The sequence below is a fragment of the Anomaloglossus baeobatrachus genome, chromosome 3 (assembly GCF_048569485.1).
Source record: "Anomaloglossus baeobatrachus isolate aAnoBae1 chromosome 3, aAnoBae1.hap1, whole genome shotgun sequence".
Lineage (NCBI taxonomy): Eukaryota > Metazoa > Chordata > Amphibia > Anura > Aromobatidae > Anomaloglossus > Anomaloglossus baeobatrachus.
In genome coordinates this window covers 687,345,998-687,359,268 of record NC_134355.1, presented here as the reverse complement: position 1 = coordinate 687,359,268, position 13,271 = coordinate 687,345,998, and the positions used below count along the sequence as shown (strand labels likewise).

At 42.8% G+C, this 13,271-nt stretch overlaps 1 protein-coding gene across 1 annotated transcript in view; it reads left to right on the top strand.

Moving 5' to 3' along the window:
• SLC35F6 (solute carrier family 35 member F6) overlaps positions 1-13,271 on the top strand; it is a 56,904-nt gene that overhangs the window by 15,249 nt on the left and 28,384 nt on the right. Inside the window, exon 2 of the mRNA XM_075338862.1 lies at positions 7,774-7,947. Coding sequence (XP_075194977.1) covers positions 7,871-7,947 — 77 coding nt within the window. The 5' untranslated portion in view covers positions 7,774-7,870. The remainder of the gene's footprint in view (positions 1-7,773; positions 7,948-13,271) is intronic.

Genomic DNA, 13,271 nt, shown 5'->3' with positions numbered 1-13,271 from the left:
ATATCTGTCGGTGTATCTGTGTGTTCCCTGTACTGTGTATATATCTGTCGGTGTATCTGTATGTTCCCTGTACTGTGTATATCTGTCGGTGTATCTGTATGTTCCCTGTACTGTGTATATCTGTCGGTGTATCTGTATGTTCCCTGTACTGTGTATATATCTGTCGGTGTATCTGTATGTTCCCTGTACTGTGTATATCTGTCGGTGTATCTGTATGTTCCCTGTACTGTGTATATCTGTTGGTGTATCTGTATGTTCCCTGTACTGTGTATATATCTGTCGGTGTATCTGTATGTTCCCTGTACTGTATATATATCTGTCGGTGTATCTCTGTGTTCCCTGTACTGTGTATATATCTGTCGGTGTATCTGTATGTTCCCTGTACTGTGTATATCTGTCGGTGTATCTGTATGTTCCCTGTACTGTGTATATCTGTCGGTGTATCTGTGTGTTCCCCGTTCTGTGTATATATCTGTATGTTCCCTGTACTGTGTATATCTGTCGGTGTATCTGTATGTTTTCTGTACTGTGTATATCTGTTGGTGTATCTGTGTGTTCCCTGTACTGTGTATATCTGTCGGTGTATCTGTATGTTCCCTGTACTGTGTATATCTGTTGGTGTATCTGTATGTTCCCTGTACTGTGTATATCTGTCGGTGTATCTGTATGTTCCCTGTACTGTATATATATCTGTCGGTGTATCTGTATGTTCCCTGTACTGTATATATATCTGTAGGTGTATCTGTATGTTCCCTGTACTGTGTATATCTGTCGGTGTATCTGTATGTTCCCTGTACTGTATATATATCTGTCGGTGTATCTGTGTGTTCCCTGTACTGTATATATCTGTCGGTGTATCTGTATGTTCCCCGTACTGTGTATATCTGTCGGTGTATCTGTATGTTCCCTGTACTGTAGGTATATCTGTCGGTGTATCTGTATGTTCCCTGTACTGTGTATATATCTGTTGGTGTATCTGTATGTTCCCTGTACTGTGTATATCTGTCGGTGTATCTGTATGTTCCCTGTACTGTATATATATCTGTCGATGTATCTGTATGTTCCCTGTCCTGTGTATATCTGTTGGTGTATCTGTATGTTCCCTGTACTGTATATATATCTGTCGGTGTATCTGAATGTTCCCTGTCCTGTGTATATCTGTTGGTGTATCTGTATGTTCCCTGTACTGTGTATATCTGTCGGTGTATCTGTATGTTCCCTGTACTGTGTATATCTGTTGGTGTATCTGTGTGTTCCCTGTACTGTGTATATCTGTCGGTGTATCTGTATGTTCCCTGTACTGTGTATATCTGTTGGTGTATCTGTATGTTCCCTGTACTGTGTATATCTGTCGGTGTATCTGTATGTTCCCTGTACTGTATATATATCTGTCGGTGTATCTGTATGTTCCCTGTACTGTATATATATCTGTAGGTGTATCTGTATGTTCCCTGTACTGTGTATATCTGTCGGTGTATCTGTATGTTCCCTGTACTGTATATATATCTGTCGGTGTATCTGTATGTTCCCTGTACTGTGTATATATCTGTTGGTGTATCTGTATGTTCCCTGTACTGTGTATATCTGTCGGTGTATCTGTATGTTCCCTGTACTGTATATATATCTGTCGGTGTATCTGTATGTTCCCTGTCCTGTGTATATCTGTTGGTGTATCTGCATGTTTCCTGTACTGTATATATATCTGTCGGTGTATCTGTATGTTCCCTGTCCTGTGTATATCTGTTGGTGTATCTGTATGTTCCCTGTACTGTGTATATCTGTCGGTGTATCTGTATGTTCCCTGTACTGTATATATCTGTCGGTGTATCTGTATGTTCCCTGTACTGTATATATATCTGTTGGTGTATCTGTATGTTCCCTATACTGTGTATATATCTGTCGGTGTATCTGTATGTTCCCTGTACTGTGTATATCTGTCGGTGTATCTGTATGTTGCCTGTCCTGTGTATATCTGTTGGTGTAGCTGTATGTTCCCTGTACTGTATATATATCTGTTGGTGTATCTGTATGTTCCCTGTACTGTGTATATCTGTCGGTGTATCTGCATGTTCCCCGTACTGTATATATATCTGTCGGTGTATCTGTATGTTCCCCGTACTGTGTATATCTGTCGGTGTATCTGTATGTTCCCTGTACTGTATATATCTGTCGGTGTATCTGTATGTTCCCTGTACTTTATATATATCTGTCGGTGTATCTGTGTGTTCCCTGTACTGTATATATCTGTCGGTGTATCTGTATGTTCCCTGTACTGTATATATATCTGTCGGTGTATCTGTATGTTCCCTGTACTGTGTATATCTGTCGGTGTATCTGTATGTTCCCTGTACTGTGTATATCTGTCGGTGTATCTGTATGTTCCCTTTACTGTGTATATCTGTCGGTGTATCTGTATGTTCCCTGTACTGTGTATATCTGTCGGTGTATCTGTATGTTCCCTGTACTGTATATATATCTGTCGGTGTATCTGTGTGTTCCCTGTACTGTATATATCTGTCGGTGTATCTGTATGTTCCCCGTACTGTGTATATCTGTCGGTGTATCTGTATGTTCCCTGTACTGTAGGTATATCTGTCGGTGTATCTGTATGTTCCCTGTACTGTATATATATCTGTCGGTGTATCTGTATGTTCCCTGTACTGTGTATATCTGTCGGTGTATCTGTATGTTCCCTGTACTGTGTATATCTGTCGGTGTATCTGTATGTTCCCCGTACTGTGTATATCTGTCGGTTTATCTGTATGTTCCCTGTACTGTGTATATCTGTCGGTGTATCTGTATGTTCCCCGTACTGTGTATATATCTGTCGGTGTATCTGTATGTTCCCCGTACTGTATATATATCTGTCGGTGTATCTGTATGTTCCCTGTACTGTGTATATCTGTTGGTGTATCTGTATGTTCCCTGTACTGTATATATATCTGTCGGTGTATCTGTATGTTCCCTGTACTGTATATATATCTGTCGGTGTATCTGTATGTTCCCTGTACTGTGTATATATCTGTTGGTGTATCTGTATGTTCTCTGTACTGTGTATATCTGTCGGTGTATCTGTATGTTCCCTGTACTGTGTATATATCTGTCGGTGTATCTGTATGTTCCCTGTACTGTGTATATATCTGTTGGTGTATCTGTATGTTCCCTGTACTGTATATATATCTGTCGGTGTATCTGTATGTTCCCTGTACTGTATATATATCTGTCGGTGTATCTGTATGTTCCCTGTACTGTGTACAGTTAGGTCCAGAAATATTTGGACAGTGACACAAGTTTTGTTATTTTAGCTGTTTACAAAAACATGTTCAGAAATACAATTATATATATAATATGGGCTGAAAGTGCACACTCCCAGCTGCAATATGAGAGTTTTCACATCCAAATCGGAGAAAGGGTTTAGGAATCATAGCTCTGTAGTGCATAGCCTCCTCTTTTTCAAGGGACCAAAAGTAATTGGACAAGGGACTCTAAGGGCTGCAATTAACTCTGAAGGCGTCTCCCTCGTTAACCTGTAATCAATGAAGTAGTTAAAAGGTCTGGGGTTAATTACAGGTGTGTGGTTTTGCATTTGGAAGCTGTTGGTGTGACCAGACAACATGCGGTCTAAGGAACTCTCAAATGAGGTGAAGCAGAACATCCTGAGGCTGAAAAAAAAGAAAAAATCCATCAGAGAGATAGCAGACATGCTTGGAGTAGCAAAATCAACAGTCGGGTACATTCTGAGAAAAAAGGAATTGACTGGTGAGCTTGGGAACTCAAAAAGGCCTGGGCGTCCACGGATGACAACAGTGGTGGATGATCGCCGCATACTTTCTTTGGTGAAGAAGAACCCGTTCACAACATCAACTGAAGTCCAGAACACTCTCAGTGAAGTAGGTGTATCTGTCTCTAAGTCAACAGTAAAGAGAAGACTCCATGAAAGTAAATACAAAGGGTTCACATCTAGATGCAAACCATTCATCAATTCCAAAAATAGACAGGCCAGAGTTAAATTTGCTGAAAAACACCTCATGAAGCCAGCTCAGTTCTGGAAAAGTATTCTATGGACAGATGAGACAAAGATCAACCTGTACCAGAATGATGGAAAGAAAAAAGTTTGGAGAAGAAAGGGAACGGCACATGATCCAAGGCACACCACATCCTCTGTAAAACATGGTGGAGGCAACGTGATGGCATGGGCATGCATGGCTTTCAATGGCACTGGGTCACTTGTGTTTATTGATGACATAACAGCAGACAAGAGTAGCCGGATGAATTCTGAAGTGTACCGGGATATACTTTCAGCCCAGATTCAGCCAAATGCCGCAAAGTTGATCGGACGGCGCTTCATAGTACAGATGGACAATGACCCCAAGCATACAGCCAAAGCTACCCAGGAGTTCATGAGTGCAAAAAAGTGGAACATTCTGCAATGGCCAAGTCAATCACCAGATCTTAACCCAATTGAGCATGCATTTCACTTGCTCAAATCCAGACTTAAGACGGAAAGACCCACAAACAAGCAAGACCTGAAGGCTGTGGCTGTAAAGGCCTGGCAAAGCATTAAGAAGGAGGAAACCCAGCGTTTGGTGATGTCCATGGGTTCCAGACTTAAGGCAGTGATTGCCTCCAAAGGATTCGCAACAAAATATTGAAAATAAAAATATTTTGTTTGGGTTTGGTTTATTTGTCCAATTACTTTTGACCTCCTAAAATGTGGAGTGTTTGTAAAGAAATGTGACAATTCCTACAATTTCTATCAGATATTTTTGTTCAAACCTTCAAATTAAACGTTACAATCTGCACTTGAATTCTGTTGTAGAGGTTTCATTTCAAATCCAATGTGGTGGCATGCAGAGCCCAACTCGCCAAAATTGTGTCACTGTCCAAATATTTCTGGACCTAACTGTATATATCTGTTGGTGTATCTGTATGTTCCCTGTACTGTGTATATCTGTCGGTGTATCTGTATGTTCCCTGTACTGTGTATATCTGTCGGTGTATCTGTATGTTCCCTGTACTGTGTATATCTGTCGGTGTATCTGTATGTTCCCTGTACTGTGTATATCTGTCGGTGTATCTGTATGTTCCCTGTACTGTGTATATCTGTCGGTGTATCTGTATGTTCCCTGTACTGTGTATATCTGTCGGTGTATCTGTATGTTCCCTGTACTGTATATATATCTGTCGGTGTATCTGTATGTTCCCTGTACTGTATATATATCTGTCGGTGTATCTGTGTGTTCCCTGTCCTGTGTATATCTGTCGGTGTATCTGTATGTTCCCTGTACTGTGTATATCTGTCGGTGTATCTGTGTGTTCCCTGTACTGTGTATATATCTGTTGGTGTATCTGTATGTTCCCTGTACTGTGTATATCTGTCGGTGTATCTGTATGTTCCCTGTACTGTGTATATCTGTCGGTGTATCTGTATGTTCCCTGTACTGTATATATATCTGTCGGTGTATCTGTATGTTCCCTGTACTGTATATATATCTGTCGGTGTATCTGTGTGTTCCCTGTCCTGTGTATATCTGTCGGTGTATCTGTATGTTCCCTGTACTGTGTATATATCTGTCGGTGTATCTGTATGTTCCCTGTACTGTGTATATCTGTCGGTGTATCTGTATGTTCCCTGTACTGTGTATAAATCTGTCGGTGTATCTGTATGTTCCCTGTACTGTGTATATATCTGTTGGTGTATCTGTATGTTCCCTGTACTGTATATATATCTGTCGGTGTATCTGTATGTTCCCTGTAATGTATATATATCTGTCGGTGTATCTGTATGTTCCCTGTACTGTGTATATATCTGTTGGTGTATCTGTATGTTCCCTGTACTGTGTATATCTGTCGGTGTATCTGTATGTTCCCTGTACTGTATATATATCTGTCGGTGTATCTGTATGTTCCCTGTACTGTATATATCTGTCGGTGTATCTGTATGTTCCCTGTACTGTGTATATCTGTCGGTGTATCTGTATGTTCCCTGTACTGTGTATATCTGTCGGTGTATCTGTATGTTCCCTGTACTGTGTATATATCTGTCGGTGTATCTGTATGTTCCCTGTACTGTGTATATATCTGTCGGTGTATCTGTATGTTCCCTGTACTGTATATATATCTGTCGGTGTATCTGTATGTTCCCTGTACTGTATATATATCTGTCGGTGTATCTGTATGTTCCCTGTACTGTGTATATATCTGTTGGTGTATCTGTATGTTCCCTGTACTGTGTATATCTGTCGGTGTATCTGTATGTTCCCTGTACTGTATATATCTGTCGGTGTATCTGTATGTTCCCTGTACTGTGTATATCTGTCGGTGTATCTGTATGTTCCCTGTACTGTGTATATCTGTCGGTGTATCTGCATGTTCCCTGTACTGTGTATATCTGTCGGTGTATCTGTATGTTCCCTCTACTGTGTATATCTGTCGGTGTATCTGTATGTTCCCTGTACTGTATATATCTGTCGGTGTATCTGTATGTTCCCTGTACTGTGTATATCTGTCGGTGTATCTGTATGTTCCCTGTACTGTATATATCTGTCGGTGTATCTGTATGTTCCCTGTACTGTGTATATCTGTCGGTGTATCTGTATGTTCCCTGTACTGTGTATATCTGTCGGTGTATCTGCATGTTCCCTGTACTGTGTATATCTGTCGGTGTATCTGTGCGTTCCCTGTACTGTGTATATATCTGTCGGTGTATCTGTATGTTCCCTGTACTGTGTATATCTGTCGGTGTATCTGCATGTTCCCTGTACTGTGTATATCTGTCGGTGTATCTGTGTGTTCCCTGTACTGTATATATATCTGTCGGTGTATCTGTATGTTCCCTGTACTGTATATATCTGTCGGTGTATCTGTATGTTCCCTGTACTGTGTATATCTATCGGTGTATCTGTATGTTCCCCGTACTGTGTATATATCTGTCGGTGTATCTGTGTGTTCCCTGTACTGTGTATATCTGTCGGTGTATCTGTATGTTCCCTGTACTGTATATATATCTGTCGGTGTATCTGTGTGTTCCCTGTACTGTATATATATCTGTCGGTGTATCTGTATGTTCCCTGTACTGTATATATCTGTCGGTGTATCTGTGTGTTCCCTGTACTGTATATATATCTGTCGGTGTATCTGTGTGTTCCCTGTACTGTGTATATCTATCGGTGTATCTGTATGCTCCCTGTACTGTGTATATATCTGTCGGTGTATCTGTATGTTCCCTGTACTGTATATATATCTGTCGGTGTATCTGTATGTTCCCTGTACTGTATATATATCTGTCGGTGTATCTGTGTGTTCCCTGTACTGTATATATATCTGTCGGTGTATCTGTGTGTTCCCTGTACTGTGTATATCTGTCGGTGTATCTGTGTGTTCCCTGTACTGTGTATATATATCTGTCGGTGTATCTGTATGTTCCCTGTACTGTATATATATCTGTCGGTGTATCTGTATGTTCCCTGTACTGTGTATATATCTGTCGGTGTATCTGTGTGTTCCCTGTACTGTATATATCTGTCGGTGTATCTGTGTGTTCCCTGTACTGTGTATATCTATCGGTGTATCTGTATGTTCCCCGTACTGTGTATATATCTGTCGGTGTATCTGTATGTAGATGCTCTGTGTATTCGTCCCTCGTGCCTGGTGTGTGACAGTGACGTCTCCGCTCTCAGCCCCTTCCCTCCATGACTCGCTTTCTTGCACGCCCTCTATGGCTGCATCACAGCTGACTCTCCAGTCACATGATTTCATATTCTCTCTGTACAGGAAACCGAGGCTGTATATACTGTATACAGTATATATCTCATCACAAGCAGCCGCTGCCGGCACATGACGGACAGGAGCCCGGGCACAGCGCACAGACATGGCGTGGACGTCGTACCAACTAATCCTGGCCGGGATGATGCTCGTCACCGGCTCCATAAATACGCTGTCAGCCAAGTATGTATACTGTGTATCGCGGCACTATTGTGTGTGTATATGTATATATATATACCGTATATACTGTATATTCACCGGCGGACACAGACAGAAGGGGTCGGTGTGCAAGAACAGTATATGGTCCAATAACTCATCATAATGCACAATTCCACCTGTTCTGGGGATGAGGATGGGCCCCTGACCGCCGGGGCACCAATGGCGTATCCGCCCCATATATATATACAGTATATATACAGGTCCTATATGTCGCCGAGGATCTCGCTGAACACGACTCCACACTGACAGATGTTACTGGTTATACTGGTTACTAGGGGTGATTATATGGTGGGAATATTCGGGGAATTCCTGCCGTAGAGAATGATGGGATGTAGTGCGGACGGCGGCGGCTTCTGTGTGTGATCAGCGGCAGCGGTGCGATGTGCTAGCTGCTGATCGTCACTATTTATAGAACGCGCTCTGCTCTTATGTAACAGAAGCTTCATCAATGAAAACTCCTGCAACTTCCTTGTGTGTCTGAGTTTCTGTTCCTCATCCTGGTGGGATCTCTGCTCGGCGCAGCAGATCTGTTGCAGTGTGTCAGTATTAGGAAATCCTCCTGGCTGCAGATCTGCACTGATACATTGTAACAAACCTCAGTAAGCAGAGAAGAAAGTCTGAACATTCCTCATCCTCAGAGAGTTTGCTACGTTTGTGTCCACTCTCCCTGCGGACCATTCTCACACTTTCCCTCCTTGGTGGGGGATTTTGTGCAGATACTTGGTTTCTTATGTAAATTCCCATCAGCAGCCGCTCTGCTCTGTTCAGCTTTTGCTCTAATCCTCGGCTGCTGTTTACCTTTATATAAAAGCCCTGAGTATCATTTATCAAGTCTTGATTTCTTTCTTAACACAGTTCTTTCCTCTTCATTTCTTCCCTGCAGTCTGTTTCCTCTTCATTTCTTCCCTGCAGTCTCTTTCCTCTTCATTTCTTCCCTGCAGCCTCTTTCCTCCTCATTTCTTCCCTGCAGCCTCTTTCCTCCTCATTTCTTCCCAGTCTCTTTCCTCTTCATTTCTTCCCTGCAGCCTCTTTCCTCCTCATTTCTTCCCACAGTCTCTTTCCTCTTCATTTCTTCCCTGCAGCCTCTTTCCTCCTCATTTCTTCCTTGCAGCCTCTTTCCTCCTCATTTCTTCCCACAGTCTCTTTCCTCTTCATTTCTTCCCTGCAGCCTCTTTCCTCCTCATTTCTTCCTTGCAGCCTCTTTCCTCCTCATTTCTTCCTTGCAGCCTCTTTCCTCCTCATTTCTTCCCTGCAGTCTCTTTCCTCTTCATTTCTTCCCTGCAGCCTCTTTCCTCCTCATTTCTTCCCACAGTCTCTTTCCTCTTCATTTCTTCCCTGCAGCCTCTTTCCTCCTCATTTCTTCCTTGCAGCCTCTTTCCTCCTCATTTCTTCCCACAGTCTCTTTCCTCTTCATTTCTTCCCTGCAGCCTCTTTCCTCCTCATTTCTTCCTTGCAGTCTCTTTCCGCTTCATTTCTTCCCTGCAGCCTCTTTCCTCTTCATTTCTTCCCACAGTCTCTTTCCTCCTCATTTCTTCCCACAGTCTCTTTCCTCTTCATTTCTTCCCTGCAGCCTCTTTCCTCCTCATTTCTTCCCACAGTCTCTTTCCTCTTCATTTCTTCCCTGCAGCCTCTTTCCTCCTCATTTCTTCCTTGCAGTCTCTTTCCGCTTCATTTCTTCCCTGCAGCCTTTTTCCTCTTCATTTCTTCCCACAGTCTCTTTCCGCTTCATTTCTTCCCTGCAGCCTCTTTCCTCTTCATTTCTTCCCTGCAGCCTCTTTCCTCTTCATTTCTTCCCTGCAGTCTCTTTCCTCTTCATTTCTTCCCTGCAGTCTTTTTCCTCTTCATTTCTTCCCTGCAGTCTCTTTCCTCTTCATTTCTTCCCTGCAGCCTCATTCCTCTTTATTTCTTCCCTGCAGCCTCTTTCCTCTTCATTTCTTCCCTGCAGCCTCATTCCTCTTTATTTCTTCCCACAGTCTTGTTCCTCTTCATTTCTTCCCTGCAGTCTCTTTCCTCTTCATTTCTTCCCTGCAGTCTCTTTCCTCTTTATTTCTTCCCTGCAGCCTCATTCCTCTTTATTTCTTCCCACAGTCTTGTTCCTCTTCATTTCTTCCCTGCAGTCTCTTTCCTCTTCATTTCTTCCATGCAGTCTCTTTCCTCTTCATTTCGTCTCTGCAGCCTCTTTTCTCTTAATTTCTTCCTTGCAGTCTCTTTCCTCTTCATTTCATTTCTGCAGCCTCTTTCCTCTTCATTTCTTTTCTGTAGCCTATTTACTCATTTCTTCCCTGCAGCCTCGTTCCTCTTCATTTCTTCCATGCAGCCTCTTTCCTCTTCATTTCTTCTCTGCAGCCTCTTTCCTCTTCATTTCTTCCCTGCAGCCTCTTTCCTCTTCATTTCTTCCCGGCAGCCTCTTTCCTCTTCATTTCCTCCCTGCAGCCTCTTTCCTCTTAATTTCTTCCCTGCAGTCTCTTTTCTCTTCATTTCTTCTCTGCAGCCTCTTTCCTCTTCATTTCTTCCCTGCAGTCTCTTTCCTCTTCATTTATTCTCTGCAGTCTCTTTCCTCTTCATTTCTTCCCTGCAGCCTCTTTCCTCTTCATTTCTTCCCTGCAGCCTCTTTCCTCTTCATTTCTTACCTTCAGTCTCTTTCCTCTTCATTTCTGCTCCACAGTCTCTTTCCTCTTCATTTCTTCCCTGCAGCCTCTTTCCTCTTCATTTCTTCCCTGCAGCCTCTTTCCTCTTTTTTTCTTTCCTGCAGTCTCTTTCCTCTTCATTTCTGATCCACAGTCTCTTTCCTCTTCATTTCTTCCCTGCAGCCTCTTTCCTCTTCATTTCTTCCCTGCAGTCTCTTTCCTCTTCATTTCTGATCCACAGTCTCTTTCCTCTTCATTTCTTCCCTGCAGCCTCTTTCCTCTTCATTTCTTCCCTGCAGTCTCTTTTCTCTTCGTTTCTTCCCTGCAGTCTCTTTCCTCTTCATTTCTGATCCACAGTCTCTTTCCTCTTCATTTCTTCCCTGCAGCCTCTCTCCTCTTCATTTCTTCCCTGCAGCCTCTTTCCTCTTCATTTCTTCCCTGCAGTCTCTTTCCTCTTCATTTCTGCTCCACAGTCTCTTTCCTCTTTATTTCTTCCCTGCAGCCTCTTTCCTCTTAATTTCTTCCCTGCAGCCTCTTTCCTCCTCATTTCTTCCTTGCAGTCTCTTTCCGCTTCATTTCTTCCCTGCAGCCTCTTTCCTCTTCATTTCTTCCCACAGTCTCTTTCCTCCTCATTTCTTCCCACAGTCTCTTTCCTCTTCATTTCTTCCCTGCAGCCTCTTTCCTCCTCATTTCTTCCCACAGTCTCTTTCCTCTTCATTTCTTCCCTGCAGCCTCTTTCCTCCTCATTTCTTCCTTGCAGTCTCTTTCCGCTTCATTTCTTCCCTGCAGCCTTTTTCCTCTTCATTTCTTCCCACAGTCTCTTTCCGCTTCATTTCTTCCCTGCAGCCTCTTTCCTCTTCATTTCTTCCCTGCAGTCTCTTTCCTCTTCATTTCTTCCCTGCAGTCTTTTTCCTCTTCATTTCTTCCCTGCAGTCTCTTTCCTCTTCATTTCTTCCCTGCAGCCTCATTCCTCTTTATTTCTTCCCTGCAGCCTCTTTCCTCTTCATTTCTTCCCTGCAGCCTCATTCCTCTTTATTTCTTCCCACAGTCTTGTTCCTCTTCATTTCTTCCCTGCAGTCTCTTTCCTCTTCATTTCTTCCCTGCAGTCTCTTTCCTCTTTATTTCTTCCCTGCAGCCTCATTCCTCTTTATTTCTTCCCACAGTCTTGTTCCTCTTCATTTCTTCCCTGCAGTCTCTTTCCTCTTCATTTCTTCCATGCAGTCTCTTTCCTCTTCATTTCGTCTCTGCAGCCTCTTTTCTCTTAATTTCTTCCTTGCAGTCTCTTTCCTCTTCATTTCATTTCTGCAGCCTCTTTCCTCTTCATTTCTTTTCTGTAGCCTATTTACTCATTTCTTCCCTGCAGCCTCGTTCCTCTTCATTTCTTCCATGCAGCCTCTTTCCTCTTCATTTCTTCTCTGCAGCCTCTTTCCTCTTCATTTCTTCCCTGCAGCCTCTTTCCTCTTCATTTCTTCCCGGCAGCCTCTTTCCTCTTCATTTCCTCCCTGCAGCCTCTTTCCTCTTAATTTCTTCCCTGCAGTCTCTTTTCTCTTCATTTCTTCTCTGCAGCCTCTTTCCTCTTCATTTCTTCCCTGCAGTCTCTTTCCTCTTCATTTATTCTCTGCAGTCTCTTTCCTCTTCATTTCTTCCCTGCAGCCTCTTTCCTCTTCATTTCTTCCCTGCAGCCTCTTTCCTCTTCATTTCTTACCTTCAGTCTCTTTCCTCTTCATTTCTGCTCCACAGTCTCTTTCCTCTTCATTTCTTCCCTGCAGCCTCTTTCCTCTTCATTTCTTCCCTGCAGCCTCTTTCCTCTTTTTTTCTTTCCTGCAGTCTCTTTCCTCTTCATTTCTGATCCACAGTCTCTTTCCTCTTCATTTCTTCCCTGCAGCCTCTTTCCTCTTCATTTCTTCCCTGCAGTCTCTTTCCTCTTCATTTCTGATCCACAGTCTCTTTCCTCTTCATTTCTTCCCTGCAGCCTCTTTCCTCTTCATTTCTTCCCTGCAGTCTCTTTTCTCTTCGTTTCTTCCCTGCAGTCTCTTTCCTCTTCATTTCTGATCCACAGTCTCTTTCCTCTTCATTTCTTCCCTGCAGCCTCTCTCCTCTTCATTTCTTCCCTGCAGCCTCTTTCCTCTTCATTTCTTCCCTGCAGTCTCTTTCCTCTTCATTTCTGCTCCACAGTCTCTTTCCTCTTTATTTCTTCCCTGCAGCCTCTTTCCTCTTAATTTCTTCCCTGCAGCCTCTTTTCTCTTCATTTCTTCCCTGCAGCCTCTTTCCTCTTCATTTCTTCCCTGCAGTCTCTTTTCTCTTTATTTCTTCCCTGCAGTCTCTTTCCTCTTCATTTCTTACTTTTCATTTGTTCCTTTGGTTCTTATAAATATTGATGATTTGAGTCTTTTCTCCATTACGTGTTTATTATTCTCTCACATTTAGTGCTGCTTCTTTACAATTTTTGACATTGGTGAATTAATTCTGCACTGAGACATTGCAGCAAACAATCAGAACATATTGTAATGGCACTAATAATGAGGGCATACTGCCTGCACTAATAATGGGGGCACACTGCTGGCACTAATAATGGGGGCACCCTGCCTGTACTAATTTTAGAGGCATACTGTCTGCACTAATATTGGAAGCATATTGCCTGCACTAATATTAGGGGCATAC